The 23,954-nt window shown below is 63.4% G+C and overlaps 1 protein-coding gene across 8 annotated transcripts in view; it reads right to left on the minus strand.

Annotated features, from left to right (window-relative positions):
- The window catches only part of KCNT1 (potassium sodium-activated channel subfamily T member 1), a 73,497-nt gene that overhangs the window by 21,846 nt on the left and 27,697 nt on the right, over positions 1–23,954 (minus strand). For 3 of the 8 annotated variants that reach the window (XM_070597094.1, XM_070597093.1, XM_070597092.1), the window contains exons 1-13: positions 23,317–23,498; positions 18,412–18,453; positions 12,128–12,207; positions 11,325–11,424; positions 8,894–8,950; positions 7,811–7,859; positions 7,673–7,732; positions 7,173–7,247; positions 7,020–7,103; positions 6,156–6,250; positions 4,671–4,851; positions 700–864; positions 215–351 (exon numbers count right to left, since the gene is read on the minus strand). In XM_070597094.1, the coding sequence (XP_070453195.1) occupies positions 215–351; positions 700–864; positions 4,671–4,851; positions 6,156–6,250; positions 7,020–7,103; positions 7,173–7,247; positions 7,673–7,732; positions 7,811–7,859; positions 8,894–8,950; positions 11,325–11,424; positions 12,128–12,207; positions 18,412–18,453; positions 23,317–23,471 (1,280 nt within the window). In that variant the 5' untranslated portion in view covers positions 23,472–23,498. Of the gene's footprint in view, positions 1–214; positions 352–699; positions 865–4,670; positions 4,852–6,155; positions 6,251–7,019; positions 7,104–7,172; positions 7,248–7,672; positions 7,733–7,810; positions 7,860–8,893; positions 8,951–11,324; positions 11,425–12,127; positions 12,208–18,411; positions 18,454–23,316; positions 23,501–23,954 lie in introns of those variants that run through there. The other 5 variants (XM_070597091.1, XM_070597096.1, XM_070597098.1 and 2 more) reach the window with 4 other exon arrangements.

The following is a 23,954-nucleotide window of genomic DNA, read 5'->3' on the forward strand; positions in this document are numbered from 1 at the left end:
GGCTGACCCAGGCTGGGCCTGCCCGGACGGCTCAGCAGCCGGGTCAGTGCAGGGTCTGAATCGCCCAGGCGGTGGTGGGCACAGGGCTGGAGCTGCTGCCACTCTGATGGCCCGCTGCACCCCGCCCACCCCCAAGGCCACTGCTGGACCGGCTCAGGACCACACCCCTGCCCCCAGGGCTAAGCCCTCCCCTGCAGCCTGCAGGCCCCCTCACTTGGCCCGCATGAGGTCCTGGTCCTTGAGCGCTGAGCCCTGGAGGTAGATGACCCGCTGGGACCACAGTGGGATCTGCAAGACCCTGCGGACCTGGACGTCCATCTCGGTGGGGCACAGGATGACCACGTAATAGTCCTGCAGGCAGGCCAGAGTCAGCCCCGTGGTGAGCTCACCCGGCCCTGCCTTCTTGGGGTGTCACACCCACTGCCTCTCCGGACCCCAGTGACGGCGTATCTGACGGGAGGGAAAGGTGGGACCCCCACGGACCCATCTCTACAGTGTAGGAAACCACGTGGCTGCCACGCTCCACCGCACAGGTGGGGAAACCGGGCCCAGAGCGCTCAGGACAATGCCGGGAGGAGTGGGGGCTGTGGGCGGGGCCTCCCCTGGAGCAGGGGCGGGGTGTGGGCGGGGCCTCCCCTGGAGGTGGACCGTGGGCGGGGCCTCCCCTGGAGCCGAGGCGGGGCCGTGGGCGGGCCTCACCTGGAGCCGGGGGTGGGCGTAGAACTCGTTGAGGAAGTCCATGAGCAGGTCGATCTTGAGCGAGCTGACGCACAGGATCACGTGCTTCTCCGTCTGGGCCCGGTGGCGGCTGTAGTTGCCCCCTGACTTCTGCCGCTCCATCCACAGGTAGACGAGCTCCTCAAACTGCAGGTAAGAGCAGGTGAGTGCCAGGTGGCCTGGGGCAGGGCCAGCAGTGGGGTGACGGCGACTTCAGGGGGGTCCTTTCCCTCGTGGAAGCAGCAGACGTGGAGCCCCAGGCAGCACAGAGCAGGGGACGAAGAGAGGAGGGGGCAGCCCGGGCAGAGGCCGGAGCAGGACCAAGGAGGTCTGGCAAGGATGGAACCACATCCCGACCGCGACTCGGAAGGACGCAGTGTGCGCGGCACAGGCCACGCGAGAGGCCACATGGGGACGTCCCGGCTGGCGGGTGGGATAGCGGCACGTCCAGCTCCCGCCTCAGGCAGCCAAACGACCGTTAGTGGATGGCGAGGTCTGCACTCTGGACATCCAGGTAACTATGAGACCTTGCGTCTCTCATCAGCACCGGAGACCCATTTTGGAGAAGCCTGGAAGTATCTTAGCCTACTGATGTTCTCAAGCCACAGAATTAGGAAAACAGACGCTGGGCGTGGAAGGAACACTTCCCGTGCTCCTGGTTACTAGCCAACGTCAAGGGTGTGGGTGATTCGAGGTCTGGGGACGCTGCCCGCCCCGGCCTACACTTCCTGGATATGAGCTTTGGATGTCGGAACTCCTTTTAAATTAGAAAACGACAGATATGTAAAAGTGGGCGTTACGTCACAGGGCCTGCTGCCAGGGCTCCGGGGAGCTGTCCGGGGTGCTGACTCGCCAGTCTCTCGCTGCAGTCTGACTCCACGTCTGTAGGTGGGAGCCAGACCCTGTGAAAGTCGCCAACTGTTTCTGTCTCAAGCATTGAGGCCATTCATTATTTAACACGGTTTAAAACGAACAGCAGCAGCTACCCTCTGTGGTGCCCACCCGTGCCGTGTAATTTTGCTGAAACGAATCTATCCAGCACCTATTGGGTTCCCATGACAAGACCCGGTGGCTCTGCGGCACAGGACTGGCTCCATAGCTGGGAGGGGTCTGAGACCCCAAGGTGATCCCTGAGGCCGTGCAGGGTGGGATTCTGAAGGCAGACACCGTGGGCTTCAGCCTCACCTGTCCCAGCTGTATGACTCTGAGCTGAGGCCCCTCATCTGCAAAATGGCATGATGGTGCCTCCCCCCCAGGGCTGCGGTGAGAGGTAGATGATCTGACTGTTAGTAGTAGGCCCCCTAAAACTCATGTCCACCCGGAACTTCCGGACATGACCTTATTTGGAAATAGGGTCTTTGCAGATGTAATTAGTTAAGATAAGGTCAGATGGGATTAGGGCGGACCCTAAATCCAATGACTGGTGTCCTTGCAAGGAGAGGAGAGGACACAGAGAGACACACAGGAATAAGCCCCCTGATGGAGGAGGCTGAGATTGGAGCAATGCAGCCACAAGCCAGGGATGCCCAGGACCACCGGCACCACCAGAAGCTGGAGGGAGGCAAGGAGCAGACGCTCCCTCAGAGGCTCCAGGAGGAGCTGGCCCTGCCTACCCCTCAATTTCAGACCCTGGCCTCCAGACTGGGAGAGTAAATTTCTATTGTTTTTTTTTTTTTTTTTTTTTTTTTTTTTATTTTTTTTTTTTTAAAGATTTTATTTTTTTCCTTTTTCTCCCCAAAGCCCCCCGGTACATAGTTGTGTATTCTTCGTTGTGGGTTCCTCTAGTTGTGGCATGTGGGACGCTGCCTCAGCGTGGTCTGATGAGCAGTGCTATGTCCGCGCCCAGGATTCGAACCGACGAAACACTGGGCCGCCTGCAGCGGAGCGCGCGAACTTAACCACTCGGCCACGGGGCCAGCCCCAAATTTCTATTGTTTTAAGCCCTTGGTTTGTGGTACTTCGTTGTGGTGGTCCCAGGAAGCTACCACTGATGTGTGAGGACACTCAGCCCTGAGCCAGGAGGATGCTGTCAGCTGTCATCACAACTACCTTCTGGGAGGGACATTTACAGCGGGCACTTCCTTGTCTCCTCTCTAGGGGTGTTAACGGGGGGATGCAGTCGAGTGGAAGAATACAGGAAGGTAGTTGGGACCAGCCCTTTCTGTCACTGACGAGACAGCCAGCCTCCCCAAGTTAATGAGGGGGCAGGAAGCTGCCCCAACAGTGACTCAGCTGCGTCCTTCATCCCCACCACCCACTCCGGCCTTGGAGGGGATGCATGTGCTCCCCTGAAGCCAGGCCCTGCAGGACTCCCTCTCCTCGGGGTATCCCTCTCACCCGTGTCGGGCCTGAGTGCCTGGCTCCCCAGCAGCGGAACAGGAGCACAGCCTCAGCTGGAGATGGGGGCGGGAGGGGTCCAGACAACATCAGGCAGGGAGCCTGGGTGCCTCGCACCATTTAAGTTGAAACCACCCTTGACGAATCTGTGTGTCCCCCAGGCACACGGACTGGACAACAGCCCCAGCCCCTCTCATGGGAAGGGGGCAGGCTGCAGGACTGACCATTCTCTCTCCTGACGTATTTCCTGAGGGGAACAGACTTTCTCTGCATGCTTGAAAGAGTTCAGAATAGTAATGTAAAAGTATAATTTTAAACTTAAAAAATAAAAATAAATATGAATAATTCAATTATAATTAAAAACAAGTATGTTCATAATTTATAATTATATAATTAAAATATAACTTAAAATATAATACAAAACATAATTTTGAAAATATAAACTTAAAACCTTAACAATCTAAAGAATATTAAAAGTACGATTTAGAAAATACAATTGTATAAAAATCTAATATAATTTGAACTGAGATTCTGAAGGTGGCCGGGGCTCTGTGGCCCGAGGGGGTTCTGCCAGCGGGTATGAGGGAGAGGTGGCCATGGGGCGGGATGGAGTGTGGGGAGGACCAGGCTTCGGATGGAGCCTGCGGAGGAGGCCACTGCTGACGCAGGTCCAGGAAGGGAAGTTCTGGCGAGCACAGGGGTGGGGGCGAGGCTGCTGTCAGGGCTCTCGGCCCCGTGTGGGTCCCTGGCACATGGCAGGCCTTGCGCAGGGGGGCTGTGCTCTGGACAAGGGTGGAAGCAGGGAGGAGGGGGTGCTGGTTGTGGTAGGGGCTGAGGGCCAGGGCGTTAGCTCAGGGTCAGCAGAGGTCCCCCTGTGTGCACCAGCCCCATCATGGCAGCAGTTGGGTGCCCTCCACATCCTGAGTGTCCACCTTGGCATCTGGCTCCCCACCACTGCCCCCCCCCCCAGTCCCCTCTCCAGGCCTTTTCCTCCCGACTGAAGGTGTGCTGTGCCCTCCCCCACAGCTCCTGGAGCAGCTGACAGCTGCTGTGTGGGTCCCTAGGGGAGGGTGTTCCCCTGCTTCCCCTCCCCGACAGGGCCGAGCCCAGGGCAGGGTTGGGGGGGCAGTGCCTGAAGCCAGCTGGTCCCCTCTCCAGGCCTCCACCTTTCACACCTAACACAGGTGGTGCTGGGCTGGGCTCTGGTCCCACACTGCCCCACCTCGGCTCAACCGAGGTGACAGGGGACAGGGAAGCAGCAGGCCGGTGTGCCCCATGTAGTCCTGACAGCTACTGCTGCACCGGCTGAGGGCTCCTGACGGCCAGCCCCACCCCTGCATGGGGGGAAATGGGGCACCGACCACCCCAACAGCCCCTCTGCTCATACACTGCGCCCTCACCAGGTCCAGAAAGGGAGCTGGCACGTGGCACCCCGAGACTACTGTCCCTTGCTCACTGTCCTGATGGTCCCGGGCCTCACTGGCCACAGACTGCCCAGCAGGCCCCTGGCAGGGCCCACCATGAATCAGTGTCACCCCTCTCTCTCCTGCCTGGTCCGGGTGGCCGCCTCCCTGCTGGGCTTGGGGCCAAAGGCCAGAATGGGGGGCGGGGCTCACCTGCAGCGGGAGCACCACAAGGGCCACACAGATCATGATGACCACCAGCAGCTGGGACGGCCAGATCTTGGGCGTGACATCGCCGTAGCCCACGGTGGAGAAGGTGACGATGCAGAAGTAGAAGGATGTCAGGAGGGACAGGTTCTCACCGGCTCGCTCCAGGTGCTGGATGCCGCAGGTCCTAGAATCCGGGGGATCAGGGGCTGTGGGTGGGGCCTCAGCCATCTCACAGCTCTGCCTGCCTAGGGGACCTCTTCACCCGGAGATGGAGCATTGCCGGGTCACCCAGAGACACAGGCCGAGCCTGGGGGCCCCATCACTGACAGGGGACCCCCACAACCTGGGCCTGAGTCCTGGCCAGGAGTAGGGGGTGTGGGCTGCTTGGCCCACTGGGGCTCCTAGTGGACCCCTAGGAGGTCCCTAGTGGATCCCGCCTGCGGCCTGCCAGAGCCAGGACACCCAGCACTCAGATCTCCCCCGACTTTCCCTCCTGCTCCCTGGCTCTTTCGAGGCTCCTGAAAAATTCACTGGGAGCAAGGACGCAGAGCTGTGTGGATTGAGTGTGGGCCTGGGAGTCAGGGGGAGCAGGTGTGGCCCCCAGGCTGTGAACCCCTGCGTGCCACCCGCCCCCAAGGCCTCATCCTCACCCAGGAGGTCAGACAGGGCACACTCAGCCCCCTGCCCAGCACAGAGTTGGATGGTCCTGTTTCCCACCTGGGGTCCGGTGTTCCCATCCCCAGACTGGGAGGTGCTGACGGCAGGGCCTGGGGGCCCACAGCACACGCCATGGGGCAGCACACAGCAGTGCTCAGGGACCCTCCCCTGGGGTGGACAGGTGGGCGCGCTGGCTGCTTGGAGGGAGCTGGTGAGTTGCCCTCGAGGTTTCCACCCCATGGACGCCCCGCCTGCTCTGCTGAGGTCTGTGTGTGTCAGGGGAGTGGGAAGGGGAGGCAGGAAGCATGTGGTCCTCCTTCCCTCCCCATCCTTGGTGCCTGCCCTGCATCCCTGCCCGGGGGACAGGAGGTGGTAACCAGTCTCACCAGGACCCGGCCAGGCCAGCACCTCTGTGGGAAAGGGGGCTGATGCAGAAGCGTGGGGGGCTCTCGGCTCCAGGAGCCCCCACCTTTCCCACTGACTGCTCCCAGACCTTGCTCTCAGCCGAGCCCCAAACCGAAGGGTCCCCACTGGGCCAGGGGCCAGTCCACTACCTCAGACCTGCCTCCCAAGGCACCAACCAGGAAGTCAGACTTGGGTCTCCCCAGGCCCCAGAGGAGCCGGACTTGGATCTGCTGCTGTCTGGGAACATGGGCTCCCAGCTGCCTCCTGGTCCTTGGTCCTGGCCAGGCTGCCATCCGCCACCCCAGGGCCGAGGCCTTCCTGATGTCTTAGATGCCAGGGCCTGGCTCTGCCCAAGGAGAGGTCTGCCAGCCACCTGGCAGGACCTCTGGATCCACGAGGGGCCTCCCAGTGGGCGGTGGCACTCACCCCGTGAAGACCAGGCATAGCAGGGTGCAGAAGAGGATGAGCACCTGGTTGAACATGGCCGACTGCGTCCGCAGGATGGCGCGGTGGAAGTCGTTCTGCGGGACATGGGCGCTGTCAGCGGCAGAGCCGGGGACCCGCCCCAGAGCCCAGGGCCCCTGCGTGGCCACATGTCCCAAATACACATGTGAGTAAAGGAAGGGAGAGGCGAGGGGTGCGGCCGCGGCTCTGTCCTGGGGGACAGCCACAGGGCCCCATGGCCAGTCACCCCGACCTCCACTCTCATTCTCAGGAGACCATCCTGCCTCCACCACGGCGGGTGAGGGCTAAGGGCCCAGGACTGGAGGGCCCTGGGCACAGGTCAGAGGCCGTGACCTCAGCACCGTACCCTCACTTTACAAGTAGGATGGGGTGTGAGCCTGGGCTTAGAGGGGGCGGTCACGCTGCCTGCTGACGTTCTGCAACAGGGACCTTGCCTAGATGCTCAGCAGAGGGTCTGCCCGTGGCCCCAGTGTGCCTGTGGCCCTGGGCCATGTGGTCCTGGTTTCCGTGGCCCCTATTTGCTCTCACCTTGCACTCCCCGCCTCCCCCATCTCCAGGATCAAGAAAGCTCTGGGTGGATCTCCTTCTGTGTCACTGCTGAGCTTCAGTGCGGCTCAGGGAGGGGACGTGAGGGCTGGAGTTGGGCATTCACGGTGACAGATTATGTGTTTCCACTTGTCACCCGGCCTCCTGGGGCACCGAGTGGAGCTGGCTGGCTCTGCCTGGCCAGGGCCGGGATGTGGCAAGCCTTGGCCCCGGGGGTCCTGGGGGGCTGCCCAGAGGCGAGGCGGGAGGGCTGGGGGGCCGGCATGCGGTGGGGCTTACGATCATGTTCTCCAGGGCGTGCTTGGCCAGCCAGCAGTTCAGAAACACGGGGATGAACAGGTTCCGCAGTGGCGCCCAGAATATCTGCAGAGAAGACGGGTCAGGGGGCTGGGGGCTTGGGCGGCCCGTTCCTCAGCCGGCAGCTTCACCCACCGTGATGATGAAGGGCAGCGTGTTGATCATCTCCAGCACGAAGGAGACGCGGAAGACCTGCTCCCAGATGTTGCCCTGGGGGTGGGGGAGGGGCGGGGGAGAGAGACAGACCAACCCTGGGGTGAGGGGGTGGGGCTGGGGGCTGGAGGAGGGGCGGAGGAGGGGAGGGGCGGGGGAGAGAGACAGACCAACCCTGGGGTGAGGGGGTGGGGCTGGGGGCTGGAGGAGGGGCGGAGGAGGGGAGGGGCGGGGGAGAAAGACCAACCCCGGGGTGAGGGGGTGGGGCTGGGGGCTGGAGGAGGGGCGGAGGAGGGGAGGGGCGGGGGAGAAAGACAGACCAACCCCGGGGTGAGGGGGTGGGGCTGGGGGCTGGAGGAGGGGCGGAGGAGGGGAGGGGCGGGGGAGAGAGACAGACCAACCCTGGGGTGAGGGGGTGGGGCTGGGGGCTGGAGGAGGGGCGGACGGAGGGGAGGGGTCGGGGGAGGGAGGCGGGCACTCACTTTGTAGCTGAGGTAAATGAGCAGCATCGTCTCCAGGAAACTTATTATGGCCACGATGACCTGGGAGTGGGCAGGGACAGGAGCCTCTGAGTGGCGCCAGGGGAGGGGGTGGAGAGGGCCGCCCACCCACCCACTCACCTGAATCGCCCACAGAGCCATCTTCCTCTCCACCCACAGGATGGGCGCCCTGGGAGAGAGGGAGGTGAGCTTTGGGGGGCGTACCCCAGCCACCTCTGGGGGCCTCCGCTGACCCTAAGCCCCTCCTCCTTTGGACCGAGAGTACTACCCTGCCCTCGGAGGGGAGGAGAATGTGGAGGGAAGGAGGGGGTCCCCAGAAAGAAGGTCAGTAGGGCCGCCCTGGGAGGTGCCTGCCGTGGGGCAGGGCCGCAGGCTTGGAGGCCTCTTCACCCTGGACATGCTCAGGCAAGGGCAGCCTGAGGCCCAGGCAGCCTCCCCTTCTCACCCGGGCTTCTGGGGACGGGGCTTCTACGTGTGGGGCTGCTGGGGAGGTGCTGACCAGCCCCACTCTGGGTGTTCCTAACCTGAGCTCCTCACCCCTAAATGGGCAGGGCTACCGTGAGGGGAAAGGAACAGGGAGGAGAGATGCAGGGGAATGGAGAGGCGAGACTCAGCCTCTGGAAGAACGGAGGGTGGCGGCTGTGCAGGGCAGGGCAGGGCAGGGAGTGCCAAGGGGGTGTGGGTGCAGGACGAGGGCTGAGAGGGGGCAGTCCCTCCTCGGCTGAAAACACGTGGGCTCTGGGTGTTGGGGATAAAGCGTGTGAGGCTGGAAGGTAGAAGCTCCTCCACCAGGAGGTGGCCAAGACCCTGGGGACACATCCCAACCTCTGGACGGGGAGTCCCCAGTCGCTCTGGGTCACTCCCACTACTTGACCAGGGCGCCCGCTTTCCTTGGCTCAGAGCATCAAGAGTTGGGGAAGCAGCGACTGAGCACTGCCCCCACCAGAGGCAGGGGCAGGGGCTGCCTGCTGCCAGGAGGGAAGACATGGTGGGTGGGTCAGGCCGGCTTTCAGTGACACTTGTAAGTCTTAATTTGCTCTGGGGGCCCTCGAGGTACTTTGCAGGGATATCTCCAGCGCTGCCCACTGCTCAGCCAGGGCCCGGGGTCGGGCTGGACAAGATCAACCTCACCCTACTCTGGCCCTGGGCCTCTGAGCGGGAGTGGGGCCAGGGAAAGGTCTTCCAGTTGGGCAGTGAACTTACCAATTGATCTCGGAGGATGATTCATTGAAGGTGTAATTCTGCTTCGGGCAGCCCCAGCTGTGGAGAGACGGAGCTGGCCCGGCTGCCCTTCCCAGCGCGGCCCCTGAAGGGGCCCTTCCCAGGATTGCCATGGGCTCAGGGAGTGTGGGGTGCACCTGCCCAGGGCTAACCCCCCATCTTAGACTGCATCTGTGCTCCAACACTTGGGTGAAGAGGCAGCCTGCCCCGCCCTGCAGACCCCCAGAGAGAGTCTCTAATGGAGGAGGGGCCGGCAGGCTGGATGAGGACACACCCACTCCGGGACGTGAGAGGTGGAGCCCAAGAGAGAGCTGGGAATGCAGCCTGGCCTGACCGCAGGCTGCTGGGGAAGGGCCGTGCACGGCACTACCGTGGAGCACTCAGGGCCTCTTGGAGGCCGGAGCTGCTGCAAACAAGGCTGGACAATGCCCGTGAGACAGAGCTGAGAGACAAAACTGAGCTCTCACTCCAAGGTACTGACTCCAAGATTTAGGTCCCTAAGTCACTCTTAATGACAAGCCTCCTCAAGCCACCTGGACACCCGGCTGCTGGTTGGGGCATGCTCCGGCGGCAGGGGCATGGCAGACATGCTAGTTCTGCCTGAGATTGCAACCAGTGTCAGGGTCGCTGATCAAGAGGACCTCACTCTCACAGAGCCCCATGGTGACGAGAAGCTTTCTCCCCCTTTTCTCTCAACTGACCACTTCACTTCCTTCTGAGCCTTATTGGGGCTGTTGTTATAAACTCAACACCCATGGAAGTGGCTGGCTATCCTCCTGCCCATCCACCATCCATCCATCCATCCATCTATCCATCTATATACCATCTATCCGTCCACCATCCATCCATCAATTTAGATACCATCTATCCATCCATTTATCCACTTATCCACCATGCATCCTCCCATCCATCCATCCACCTACCCATCCAACCACCATCCATCATCCATTTATCTATCACCCACTCACCCATCTGTCCATCTATCCTTCCATCCATCAGCCATCATCTGTCTATTCACCATCTATCCGTCCACCATCCACCCATCAATTTACATACCATCTATCCATCCATTTATCCATTATCCACCATGCATCCTCCAATCCATCCATCCACCTACCCATCCAACCACCATCCACCATCCATTTATCTATCACCCACTCACCCATCTGTCCATCTATCCTTCCATTCATCACCCATCATCTATCTATTCACCATCTCTCCATCTACCATCCATCCATCCATTTATCTACCATCCACCCACCCACCATCCATCCATTATGCACCACCCATGCATCCATCTATCCATAATTCATCTATCTACCCACTCATCTACCCACCTATCCACCCATCTACCCATCTATCCACCAGCCCCTTCACCCATCCATTTGCCTCACCAATCCTAATTCTTGGAAATTAGAAAACATGAGAGCAGAAATGGAAAACTCAGAGTGCTGAAAATAAAGCTAATGAAATTCCCCAGAAAGAGCAAAAGATGGGAAATAGGAGAGAGAGGATAAAAAATGTACAGGATCATTCCAGAATCCAACATGGGAATATCGGGAAGTCCAGAGAGAGCATGTGAAGGAGATGGGAAAGGTATTTCCAAAGACTTAATTCAAGACAAGTCCAGCCCTGAGTGGACCCAGCTCGGTGTCCACTGGGACAACACGGCGATGAGAAGGGGACCACACCATGGTGTCATGGAGCCTTGTCAGACACGGGCCCAGAGAGAAGCTTCCACTGGCTTCCAGGAAAGAAAACTGTGCTTCCCACAAGGACCATGAGTGGAAAGGGCAGGGACATCCTAACAGCAGCCAGGGCAGCAGGAAGACGATGCAGCTACAGGAAGAACGAGGCCCCGCTCCTTCACTTGTGGGCCCACCCCAGACTTCAGCCCTGAAGGCGGCAGGCAGCTTATTCCCACCATCTTTCCCTGGAAGTCACAGCAGCACAGAAGTGACTGAGGAAGAGGACACCGGGGGGTCCAGGAGGGGCTGGCAGAACCAGGTTGAGCCTCAAGAAGAGGGAGACTCTGCCAGCACTGGGGGCGGCCGTCCCCACCCCACAGGAGCTGACGGGAGCACAGAGCCCCTTGCTGAGCCCCTCCCCTGCACCATTCAGTGGGGGGGCACCCCAGACCCTCAGGAGAAATCTTTCCAGGTCAAGGAGCAGCTGCAGACACAGCCACTGTCCATTCTTCTGCCTACATCGAGCCAGTGGTCAGCTGGAGCCTGAGGGCAGGGTCCTAGGCTCAGCTCGGTGGGGGCGGACACTGGGACAGGGGTCACATTAGGGAAGGAAGGACTCCCCACGGCCCTGGGCATCGGGCGCAGGGCACAGACCCCATGCTGACCCCATCAGCCTCTGTGATGGCAGCAGGGCCCCTCAGCTCCCAGCTCCGCAGGTCACCCACCATCCGATCCCCAGGGCCGGGTCGTCCAGCAGGACCCGGACAATGTACAGCAGGCAGGTGAGCAGCTTCAGGGAGAAGTTGAACAGCCGGATCCTCAGGCCTGCGGGAGGGGAGGGGAGGGGAGTGTCAGGGCTCCTGGGCTGCCCAGGGTCCCACTATCGTCCACCTCTTGGCCCCCCAGGGCTGGGCCGCTCCCGAGAGGGCTGATGGGGTGCTCCGCATGGCCTGGGCAGCTGCTGTTGGGCTGGTCTCTGAGAGGCTCCATCTGCGTCCCACGTGATAGATGTGGGTGCGGAGGGTTCCCTGAGCCACTTGCTCCTTGGGGCAGAACAGGTGGGGGTCGGGGGAGCAAATGGATGAGCTGGGATCCAAGGGCACAACCTCCACGCCCCGCCCTGCATCCCAGGAAGGGTCTGAGGTGCTCAAGCTCCTGCTGGGAAGGCCAGTGGGGGCAGCCTGCAGGGAGGAGGGTGGGACCGCATGGAGGGGGCCAGGGAGCCCCTCAGGGTGAGGGCCGGAGGGCGGAGGGCTACAGGGGAGGAGGCGAGCTGGTGCCCCAGACTGCCAGAGCCCAGCCCAGTGTCCAGCAGGAGGGCGGCATCCCCACAGGCTCCAGGGCCCATCTCCGGTTAGGTGGAAGGGGGTGTGAAGCTGAGATGAGGGCCCCCGCACCCACCTCTCACCGACACAGCCCCATTCTCTGTGCAGGCCCTTCCCCACACCAGCCATCACCGGGCACACGCTTTGCCTGTTCCAGGGAAGTTCAGTCCTGGCGCCCCACCCTCCCCGCAGGCGCCACTCACTGGATCTTTGGTTTTTGATGAAAAACAGCTTGAGCCGCTCCTTGAAGGTGTTCTCATTGACGTAGAACTCCACCTGGACCCTGGGGGGCAGGAGAGGTGCATGGGGGCTCCAGGCCAGCGGGGGCTCGGCCCAACTGGCTTCTCCTGCACCTCAGGTGCCGAGCAAACAGACAGACGATGGTGGTGGCCGGGTTGACGCCTCCACTCAGGCCAGGAGTGCCCCCCAGTCTCCAGCAGACCTGCCCACCAGCCCTTCCAAAGCCACTTGGCAATCTGGGTGCTCGCTGGACGCCACTCTCTCAGGCCCAATTGTCATAGGCAACCACCCTGTGTGCCCTGGGTGGCCTATAGCGTGGGGCTCAAAACACACCATATTATCTATATAGAATGTCCCAGAAGCCCAGGGTCAGTTGCTCTGTCTGGTGGCCCCTGGTGGCTGTGCCCTGAGGCTCGCTGCAGCTGGCAGGAGGGTCAGGGCAGATGGGCCAGAAGGAAGCAGCCTTCCTGCATCAGTCCGCAGGCCAGCAGTGGGGCCCCTCCAGCCAAGGCCACTCCCCTTCCCTTGGGCTGGCCTGCACCCCAGCCAACCCCTAGACACTCTGAGCTCCTGCCAGGCTCCCGACATCCTGGGAACAGACCAGAGTGGACCCAGCAGGAGTTGGCGGGGTATGTCAAACGGGGGAGGTGGATGGGGAAGGGCCATCTGGTCACCAGGGTCATGTGGGGCCTGGGGCCATGGGCTGCTGCCCTCGCTGCCTCTGCATTGGACATGGGCCTGCTGTGGCCGGCTGTGCCCAGCATGCTAGCCAGGCGACAGCTTAACATTCCACCAGAATGACAGTTCCAGTGTTCACAGCAGGCAGGATGGATGGAGCATGACGGATGGAGCAGACATGGCCATCCACTCCACCCACCTCCCTGTCATCGTCCCCTGGCTCCAACACCTGGGCAATGAGCCGGGGACTTCCTCCCCCCCGACCAGGCTCCTGCTCCCGTCAACGCAGAAATTAACGCCGCTCTTGCCTTGAAAGTTTAATGGCGCTGCTCTGCCTGGGGCTGGCCACCCCAACATCTCCAGAAAGCGTCTAAAATATTCATCGTTCCCCAAAGCCTGTTTTAGGCAAAGTAAGTGATAGACACAACGTGTTGGCAGCAGCTGTCTGGACCTGCCCTGCTGAGGGGCCCTCAGGAGGGGCCTTGGGCAGAGCCCCAGCCCCTCCCTGACCTGCCCCAGGCTGGAGCCCAGGGGCCTCTGCTGGGCACAGGGCTCAGGAAGGGCCCAGGAGGAAGTGTTGTGGCGTGGGGCCCTTCCCCCACTCTTGGGTCCTGGTGTAGTGCAATCACTCGGCCACACACTGGACTCCTGGGGCCAGGGCAACAGGACAGGCCTCCCACTGGCCAGCAGGGTCCAAACCCAGAGCCACAGGTCAATGTACCCCACTGCATCCCATTATACTCCAGTACACCTCACAGCACCCCAGCGCACCCCACTGTACCTCCCACTGCACCTCAGCATACTCCACTGTACCCCAGCACAGACTCCTTTCCCCTCCCTCCTTGAAGCCCTCCCCACACCCTCCCAGCTCATCTCTGAACCCCTGAGTCCCACGCTCCTCTGAAGGTGCCACCTGGAGCTGGGTAAGGAGAAGCCCCCAAGGGTCTCTTTGGGGAGTTGGTCAGACAAGCTAGGCTGGGCCTGGGCCCAGGGGTCAGGGGGACAGATGCCCCTCAGTGGAGCCCATGCCCTCCCGCAGCACCCACCACATTACTGGGGGACCACATGGGTCCCCAAAGCACCCAGCTCAGAAACACACCCTCCCTGACACTCTCCTGCCCGGTCACAGCAAAGCCCCAATGGAGGGGTTTCCCCTACTCGTGCCCCTCCACCCAGGCGCCCCCCCCCACCGGACCCTAATCTGGCCAGCAGGGCCCTGCCTGGCCCACGCAGCTGGTGGCCGAGCCTCGCACCTTCCTCCTCAGCCTCCTGGAACACTGCCGCCCACCCTGGTCCCCTCGTCTCTCCTCCAGTCTCCTTGACTCCCCTGCCCCAACCCTGCATGGGGGGCACCCTCTCACCGCCCGCCTGGCCCCACCTACACAAGGTGGCTTCCAAACCCTGGCTCTGCTCGGAGCCCCCCAGCGCATTTCTGCCCCCGCTCCCCGGGTCATCTCTCCAGGGGTGCTGCTCACCAGACCAAGCAGAATCTGCCCCTCCCCACGCAGGAGGCCTCCCCCTCAGACCGCAGGGCACCCCGCTCCACTCTACTCTCCGCATGTCAGACCCCAGACCCATCGGCAAGTCCCAGAGACATTCCCACTTCCCCCGCGGCCACCTGAATGGCCCCCCACTCAGCCCTCCCTGCCACTGAGAGCCCTCAACCCAAAGGCTCCAGGCTCTCCTCGGGGTCCCACCCACTTCTGCCTCCCCTGCCCCAACTTGCTGGACAGCTGGACATCACCAGGTAAGACGTCCCTGACCGCCCACCTGCCCGTCTATCTCCCATGACTCGGCCCCCAGGAGGGCTCGTCTCTGACCTCCCACCCCCAGGAGTGAGGGCAGCACAGCCCCGGCCCTGTCCTCCCTGGCCAATCCTCATCGGGGCCTGACCTCAGCCCCGACACCTGCCCTCAGATCCAGTGCTCTATCCCACACCATTGCCCCACCCTCCAGGGCTGGCCCCTGCTTCTTGCTGTCACCTCCCGGGACCAAAGACCAGAGCAGGGAAACTGAGGCAAAGACCAGGAAGCCAGCATCGGTTGGCTCCTCCTGCCTTCTCTGCTAGGAAACCCCGGGAAATTCTCCCAGCTCCTTCCCTGGGGTCTCCAATGCCAAGCCTAACCTGAACCCTAGCCCTCCCCGTCGCCGGCCAGCCACTCCCGGCACATGTGCCTCTCATGGTCCTCCCCCGCTGCCCACTGGAAGTCCCTGCCCAGGGCCCGTGGGGTCAGGACTCCTGGCCCAGGACTAGGCATGCCCAGATGCCTTCCCTTAGAGATCCTCTGGCCTCTCCCTGGCCCCCCCGAAATGGAAGCCTGAGTCAACTGTCAGAGGGGGAAGGCCCAGCGACCCTCGTCCCCTCTCCCAGGTGACACTCGTCTGGACAGCCTCCCCACGTGCTCAGCAGCAGCAGCAGCATCCACCCACAGAGGGAGGAGAGAGAGGGGTGGTGGGGGAGCTGCCGGGCCGGCAGACTTGGCCCCGAGAAGCGGAGCCTGCAGTGCCCAGGAAGTCACGAAGCCTCCTTCACTTTTAATTTTTCATGAGCTGCGGCCGCCCACTTCTTCTAGCACCACCACAAAAAGTGAATTACAAACTACCCATTTACCCTGAAATGTGTTTACAGCGATGGGTGTAATTTGGCCCAAAGGGGCGCTGGGCAGACCCAGCTGATGCCGACAGCAAACCTGTCAGGGAGCTGCCTGGACCCCTGCAGCCCCCAGGGCTCCCTGCACAGGCTGGGCCTGGTTGAAGGGTGTGCTCTCAGCTCAGCAAGCTCGTAGGTAGAAGCGAGCCAGTCCCAGGGTCACGGACAGTTTGGCCTGGCAGTCAGAGGCCCTGCCCCTCACCTGCCCCTGACCTGCCTGGGCCTGGGCCTGCTCACCAGGGGACAGGCAGTGACAGGAACTGCCTGCCACAGGCATTGTGAGGGTGCCTGGCAGGGGTGCTGTGGCTACAGAGAAATTAAAACATCCTCTGTGTCTCAGGCTCCTGCCTTGTGAAATCGAGCTAAGGTTCGTTTTCTGGTGGAGGGTTAAGGGAGAGACTGCCCCAGCCCGTGGCTCGGGGCCTGGCGTCTGTCAGCTCAGACAGTGCTGGCCATCAGGGCCCACCACGCACCCCCGCCGTGCCATAAATCCACACGTGTGGCTGCAGATCGTGCATGGCTGACACCTACCACAGGTGTTGGGCAGAGGTGTGTCCCTTGGCAGGACCACCTCCTTTTCCCCATGGCCGGTCCAGCTGTGGCTGGAGGCTCGTGGTGGAGCTGGTGATGAAACTCACAGGAAGCTGCTCTTGGGAGCCAGGGAAGGGCTGGGCGGGGAGCCCCAGGAGCCGGGGCGCCAAGAACTCACATGGTGAGTGGCCCCAGACCTGGGCATACAGCGGCCTACAAACATGGGATTGGGTCATGGGCAAGGGCAGGGCAAAAGGGTCTGCATCCCATGTGTCTGTCCTCATTCATTCGTTCATTTGGCAAGAGGCCAGAGCAGGGAGGTCTGGGCATGCTGAAGGAGCCACTTTGCCCAGGCAAGGGTGGCTGCCCAGTGACAAGCTGGGCAGGTGGGAGCTGGGACCTGCAGCCCTCCCTCTGACCGGCAGGCTGACCGGCAGGCTGGGGGAGCAGACCTTCCAGGGATTCCTGGCACAGATGGCCTGTGCCGGGAAGCTCCAGACGCAGGGCCAGGCAGCCGGGCCCAGGCGGGGAGGGTGGCCAGGCACTGGGCACATGGCCATAAGCAGGCTCACCTGCGTGGCCATGCACCTGGGGCCGAGGTCCAACTGCCTCCCTCGGTCTGTTACTGTGCTGGTGGCTCTCCAGGAGGGGCCTGGGAGCTCCAAGTAGATCCCACAGAGCCAGCAGGCGAGAAGGAAGGACAGGGCCCAGGCCCAACTGCCGGTGCCGAGGCCAGCTATTCTGAGAATGGGCAGAGCTTGGGACCAGCCAGGGGCCTGGAGGAGGACAGACACCTGGCTCGCTCCACCCCTCAGTCCACCTCCACCTATGGGTGGGTGGGCAAGGAGCCGGGGCTGGGAGGCAGGTCACCTTGGGGCTGGTCTGGGCTTGGAGGCACAGGGGACTGGCAGGAGTGACCTGTTGGTGGGGGGGGCACCGAACTGGGGGGCGGTGGAGGCTGCCTTGCCACCCCCCCTCGGCTCCACACTAAGCCTGTGGGGGTGTCAACAGAGACCCCTGCCAGGCACATCCCCCAACTCCTGGACCCTCCTCAGGGTGGCTCTGGATCCATCTCCAGGGGTGAGTGGTAGGGTGGGGGGTGCAAGGCTCTCCTCTGGCTCCTCGCCCACTGCCGCAGGTTAGCTTACACAGGCCACCTGCTGTCCGAGGTTAGCCCGCTGCCATGGACAGCCCCTCTGTCCATCATCCCTCACACCTGGAAGGGGCAGAGCAGCCCGGGAAACCGAGGAAAGGGAGGGCTCTAAGTGGCCAGGCAGGTGGGCAGGGACTTCTCACGCCAACAGACGACCCTGGCCTGGGCCTCCCCCAGAGGGCCGCCCACCACACACATGTCCGAGGGGCTCCTTGTCCTGGCGCCCTTGGCTGGGCCTCCGAGGGACGACTGCTGTACCTGTGACAAGTCTAGGGCAGCAGGACCCGCAGCCTTGGCCCCTCAGGTGGGTGGCTGCAGGCCATCCGCTTCCTCCCACGGGCCTCAGACTCGCTCCTGGGGAGCCCGGCGCAGGGCCAGGAGCACCCTGTGGGTGGTGGAGGTGCCCTCCATCTCACCCACCACCCACTGCACCATGGGGCACAGGGCTCGGGACATGGGAGCACAGGGTGTGGCCCAGCCTTTCAGCTCTGTGCTCCCGCCAGGGAAATAACAGGCCCCGAGTCACAGGCTGCAGGGGGACGACATGGAGAAGTGCGGCCGCTGGGAGCACGGAGTGAGCTGTGCTTGTTGCTGACAACGACGTTAATTACTGAAACTAATAATCAGGCCCCACTTGGTGGCCACACTGAACGCCACCATCCCAGGCAGGTGGGGGCGCTTTCCCAGGAATGCACTGGTGTGGCTGCTCTGAGGGGGCTCTTGTCCCTTGGCCTCAAAGCTGCCCTCTGCCTGACCTAAATCTTAACTGAAGCCAGGAAGAGCCCAGGCTGGCACCTGGGGGCCTGAGCTGCACAGGCAGCCGAGGTGGGCTGAGACCAGGGTCCCAGCAGTCACCACATGCCTGTCCCCACACAGGAGCCGTGGTGGGGTCCTGGCTCCCATCGTCTGGCCACTCCTGAGGACTGTGGCCACTCCTGTAGGGGCTGTGGAGTATCCGCCTCTGCATAGCCCCATCTCCTACCCGAGGGCTCCTCCCCAGGGGACCCCCTCTGTCCTGCCCCCAGGCTTAGCCCTGCCGCCCAGGCCCAGTGGCACCTGCCGGTGCAGGAAGGCGGTGGCCAACCCCACCGCACCCATTCTCGCCCGGCTGTAAGGCAGGTGGTGCTGGGCAGCGGACTTGCCCACTGGGCTGGCGGGGCCTGCGCCGCCCTCCCCCCAGGGGTGCGAGGACACTTGTCTGTCCCCACTACAGCCCCCCCCTGCAGAGAACTTACTGAGACAAGGAAGAGTCCAGGCTGAAATCTTCCACATGAAGCCTGGGGACAGACACGGCGTGGACACGTCAACGTGGAAGACAGACGGACAGATGGAGGGCGTGGACTCCCAGACCAGGGGCACAGACATAGGGAGGCTCCAGGCAGGGTCCAAGGAGACCGGGAGCAGGCCACACGGGCCAGGATGCTGACCGGGCCTGGACCCCTTCAGGGCTCAAGAAAGCAGCTCAGTGCAGGCACATGCACCCCCCTGCCCGGGCCAGAAGGAAGTGATGACCTCATCTGGGATGACCACACGCAGGGACAGGGCCACCCTGTCAGCCAAGCGAGCAGGCGGCAATGAGCAGGACTGGCCCCACGCCACGTGTGCCCTGGGGCCCTGAGTCGGGGTGGGAAGGAGCACTATTGGCCCCACTTGACACCCAGGAAGCTGACGGCAGTGAGGGGCAGTCCCTGCACGGGGCCACGGATGCGACAGTCAGGGCTCCTTGTCCTCAAGCTGCCGACCTCCCCACTGCTCCCCTGCCCTCTGCGGGCCATGGCACTCGGCCCTGCCCCTCAGCTTGCTGGTCAGGACGGGCTGAGGCTGGGAGCTGATGCTCTTTGGGGTACCCCCAGGGGCACCCCCTGGGCCGGTAACCACATGCCTGCTGGCCTTTGGGCGGCCTGGCCTAGGGTTCCCCAGACTGGCCACAGGCAGCTGACACCAAGGTGGGTGTGGCCTCCACTGAAGGGAGGCTGGTCGGAGCAGGGAGCTCTGAGGACTGGCCCGTGTGGGGGCTGGGCAGGGTGGGGGCCTAGAGGGTCTGCTCTTTGCTAATGATGCACCTGCCCTGGGCCAGCTCCTCCACAGAGGGACTTCAGGGAGCTTCTCTTTTCATCCTCAAAAACCATTTTCTAGAAGAGGAAACCAAGGTTCAGAGAAGACCAGGGCCACAGGCAGGGAAGAGGGAGTGGGCCTGCAGGGGCGAGGTCACAGGCACACACCGCCCGCCTGCCTGCCTGTGCAGGGCCCTCTGAGTGGGCAGGCTCCCCTCCCAGGGCCTCCAGCCCACAGCTCCTGGTGCCTGGGTGGGCAAGGTCTTGGTCGGGTGCGGTGCCTTAACCGGGCCTGAGCCTGGAGTCGCTGGGAGCTTCTGGCAGGTTCTGCATGTTTGTCTGGCTCAGGTGCCCTCTGGCTGGCCCGGGCCCTGCCCTGAGGTCTGAGTTGGGGGTAGCAGGAGCCCAGTAGGAGCACACAGCCCGTGGCAGTGGGACCAGGACCTCGCCGAGCGCGAGTGAGTGGTGCTGTCGGGGGAGAGGAGTGGGGGACGGGGAGAGTGGCCTGGTTCCTGGACGGGAGAGGGGAGCATGAAGCTGTGGATCTGCAGCAGGGAGGGTCCCAGTGGGGGGTTCCGGGGGCCACCTCCTGAACCCAGGAACCCCAGGGCGCGTGGAGGCTCAGGGCGGGGAGGGGGCTGTGTCTGCGCAGTTGAACTCTGACAGGCCTCAGGTCACCGCAGATACATGGCACTAAAGGCAGGGGTCCTGGGAAGAACAGCTGTAGGGCAGGGCCAGACAGAACCCTGAGGGTCAGAGGCCTGGGGGCTACCTGCTGGGCTCAGGGTGCAGGGGGCTAGCCTGGCGTGGGTGTGCAGACTCAGCCCGCAGAGCAAAGTGGACAGCTGGTCCCGCGCTGGCCAAGCGGGCTGCTGGCAGCAAGGAGTCCCCTCCCCTCCCCAGCTCCCACAAGTCACAGACCCCTCTGTCCTGCACGCAGAGGTGAGCCCTGACCCTCCAGGTCATCCTCAGTGGATGACAACACTCCGCAGCCAGGCCAGCCCTCAGTTAGGGCCCTGCGGGTACGGGCAGCCCCCAGCGGCCACTCTCTGCAGCCCCCACCTGGGACTCCTGCTGATTCCAATCTTCAGCCAGGTGCCACACCACCTGTCCCAGCCCTGCCCAGGCCCTGCCCCCCACCCAACACGGTCTGCCCCTGGCTCCCGGGGACACCGCTGCAGAAGGCGAGGGGGGCCTGCTCCCAAGGAGCCCCAGGCTGTTGGGGACAGAGCCCCCAGATGGGGTGGGTGGGGGCTTCCAGGCACAGCTCAGGTCCCAGCCCAGGTGTGCAACCTGGAGGGAAGGAGGAGGCGGAGGGGTGGGGCGGGCGGGGCAGGAGAGGAAGCGGGGAAGTGGCTGGTTACTCGCCCACCGGCCCCGCCCCCCCGCCCCCCGCCGGGTTTGAGCTCTGCTGCAGTGAGGATCCCCAGCCCTGATGTGAGGCCCAGCTCCTGATGAGGGCATATGGGAACAGCTCTGCCCCCAGAAGTCTTGGCCAGGCCTGCACCTGTTACCGGCGTGCCCCCTCCGCTAGCAGGTGCGGGCTTCCCTCACTGCCCTGAGCCCTGCACAGCTGAGGAGTGAGATCAGGGCTGAGGGAGCCACCCAGCGAGAAGACAGGGAGGGGTCACTGGGACCCCCAGGCAGGCATGAAGCTGTGTGGCAGCATCCATGGTGGGCGAGGCCACACAGGGCTGTTGGGGGCATGCAGGGACCCCCTTCAGCCCTGACCCACTGGGAGAGCTCATCACACGACCAGCCCCTCCCTCGCTGGGCTCTCGCTCAAAACCTCTCGAATGATGGTCCTCATCACCCCCACCCCAGGTCACACCTTCTAACCATCCCCCACCCACTTCCACCCCACACTTTGGGGGATGGCGGGACAGAGAACCAAGGAGTGGACCCATGAGCTCTGAGCCCGGGAGCCCAGGCAGGGGGCAGGGGGGAGGGACGCTGGCCCACAGCAGCCAGGAGATGGGGCCGCAGTGTGGGTGGGGGCTCAGCACAGCATCGGAAGCAGGTAGCCCCCTGTGGCCCTGTCCCTCGGGGGCCGTGGAGACCACTCCCTCTGCCTCACTGCCTCCCCAATAATGATGAGGCTTCCAGGAGGCTCTGGACCACCCTGGAGAGGGTGGAGGCCTCAGAGTCCAGCAAGCCCTGACTCTAGCTGGTTCCAGAAGGCAGCCAGGCATGCAGGACGGGGGAAGCCACGGGAACAGTGGCCGCTGGCTCCCTCTGACACATGGCACCCCGTCACTGCTCTGTCCCACCGAATCTCCGTCAGACTCACATTCCTATGGAACAAACCCTGCAAGTCCTCTTGCTCAGGAACCTGCTGTGGCTCCCTACTGCTCTGGTCCAGAGCAAGCTCCACAATGTGCATCTAGTGCTTGGGCGAGGAGGCTGCAGGGCACCGGGTCCCGGGACTGCCAGACCAGCTGTGCAGCTGCAGGCAGCTCTCTTATCTCTGCTCTGCAAAAGGAGGCTGGTAAGGACCCTGTCCCTCAGGGGCTGCCGGGGGGGACCGAGCAAAGCCACCCACGTGATGGGTCAGCACAGGACAGGGTGTGGCAGGGGTGGGCATGTGGGGAGGGCTTCCTGGAGGAGGCAGCCCTGCCACTGCAGCTCCCATGAGTCACTTGGGGCTCAGATGCAGTCTGGCCATGACTGCCATCCCTGCCACCCTGCAGGAATGGGGACAGCAGGGAGCCAATCTCTTGCAGGGGCCAGGCTGGCTGTAACCAGAGCCTCTGGAATCACTGCCCCTATAGCGTCCAGGAAGAGGATGGAAAGGAGAGGAACCTGGTCCCCAGGGCCTCGGCCAGCACTTGCCTCCCTCCCGCCCAGGGTCTGCCCATTAGCTGCTCAAGGGCCACTGCGAGGGCCTGTTAGAGGCACTTAACGTCCAGCCTTAACAGCCTCCTCCGGAAAATGGGAGTAACCACTGGGCAGCTGCCTCCCCCCGGGGGTGCCTCAAGGAGCAAGAAATGGGGTGTGAGGGCGGCGAGGGGCCCAGACAGCCTGTGACCAAGTGAGGGGGCAGGGAGAGGCTCCCCAGGCACCCTTGGTCCTGCCATCTGCCAGGCCGAGCCTCTGCCAAGCCCCTGCCCCAACCCCGACACAGCACGGCACCCCCTCCCCAGGCTTCGGCCCTGGCTGTGCCCTCTGCCTGGAAGGTCCCTGTGCATCTCCCCGGGCTCCTCCCAGAAGGGCTGGCGCCCTGGGAAGCCCCCGCTCTCCTTTCCCCCGCCCAGCCTGCACCTCTCTCTGCCAAGCGCAGGTTTCTGTGCCCACGACGTGTGCCCACACCGGGTGGGTCTGATTCATCTCCGTTTCCCCCGCAGCATCTAGAAGGGCTCCCGGCACAGGGAAGGTGCTGGCTCAGGATAAGTGCCGCAGCCCGAGCCTCAGTGTCCTCATCCATGAAATGGGGGTGCTGCGCTCGACCCCGTGCTCAGAGGGGCCGGAGAGGGGCCGGCACTGCCTCCCTGTCCAGGGGCCTCCCTCTCCAGGGAACTGGCCTGCTGCACCCTAGCTGCCAGCAGCTCCAGGCACAAGCCCCCAGGAAGCCTCAGCCCTGACTGTGTCCCAGCTCTGAAATGCTGTGCAGCCTTCTGCTAGCCCCCCGACCTCCCTGAGCTTCACACTGCTCACCTCTCAAGTGGGGACACAGATGCTGGACCTGCCTCCCCCCAAGTGGCCGCTGGAACGAACATGAGTGTGGTCTCTAGCCGGACAGGGCTCAAGCTAGGGTCACCAAGCCACCTGGCACAGCGCCCAGGTCCCCACTACCTTTCTCCCCTCCAGTCTTGTCTGCAGGCCCACTGTGCTCAGCCTCCAAGAGCGGGAGGGAGTGGGGGGGGGTCCCACAGGCTCCCTAAGGCTGGCTGGAGACACAGTGGGTGGTCAGGGCGCTTGGGTGGGGGGGATCTGAGGGGAGACTCCGGCCGTCCCCCCCTTCCCGGGGCTGCAGGCAACGCGGCAGGTGCAGCCGAGCGGAACCCGTGCAGGGCGCAAGCGGCAGAGATGCAAAGCCCCTCCCGGCAGCGGCGCGAGGGGTCCCTGGGCCCGCGCCCTCGCCCCTACCTCTGGCCCACGTCGCTGCCCACGGAGCCCCCGCCGCGGGCCGGCAGCAGCGGGCTGAGCCCGTGCGGCTCCTCGGGACCCGAGGCGCCGGCCGGGGCGCCCCCCGGGCCCGCCTTGCCCTCGGACGGCGAGCGCGGCAGCTTGGCCCGCGCCATCCTGCGGGAGCGCACGGCGGCGGGAGGCGGGGGCGGCGCCGGGCGCTACCAACTCCGCGCACCGCCCAGCGCCCTCCCCGCGCCGCCGCCGCAGTGGAACGGCCGAGGGGGGCTGGGAGGCTGGGGGGCAGGCGGCCGGGCTCCCCCCACCACCGGCGGGAACGTCCAGGCTCAGTCCCCTCCCCACCCCAGGAGGCCGTGTGTGGGCAAAGGACACCCCATGTGGGAGGGGGGCTCTCAGGGCCCTAGGGTTGCTAGGGGCTGCCTTATAAGGGAAGTAGTAGTAATAATCATAGCGGCAGTCACGGCGCTGGGGGAGGGGAGGAATAGTGGCGCGGTGACAGCTGGTGGCTCTTGGCTACTCACCTCCGCAGGCAGGAGCTGCTGGAGACGGGAGAGCCATTGGTGCTCAGCCGCGTGCCCAAGTCAGCGCCTGCCTGTGGGTCCTGGGGACATGGGTGAGGCTCAGGATGACCTGCCCAG

Source organism: Equus przewalskii, chromosome 26 (assembly GCF_037783145.1).
Source record: "Equus przewalskii isolate Varuska chromosome 26, EquPr2, whole genome shotgun sequence".
Lineage (NCBI taxonomy): Eukaryota > Metazoa > Chordata > Mammalia > Perissodactyla > Equidae > Equus > Equus przewalskii.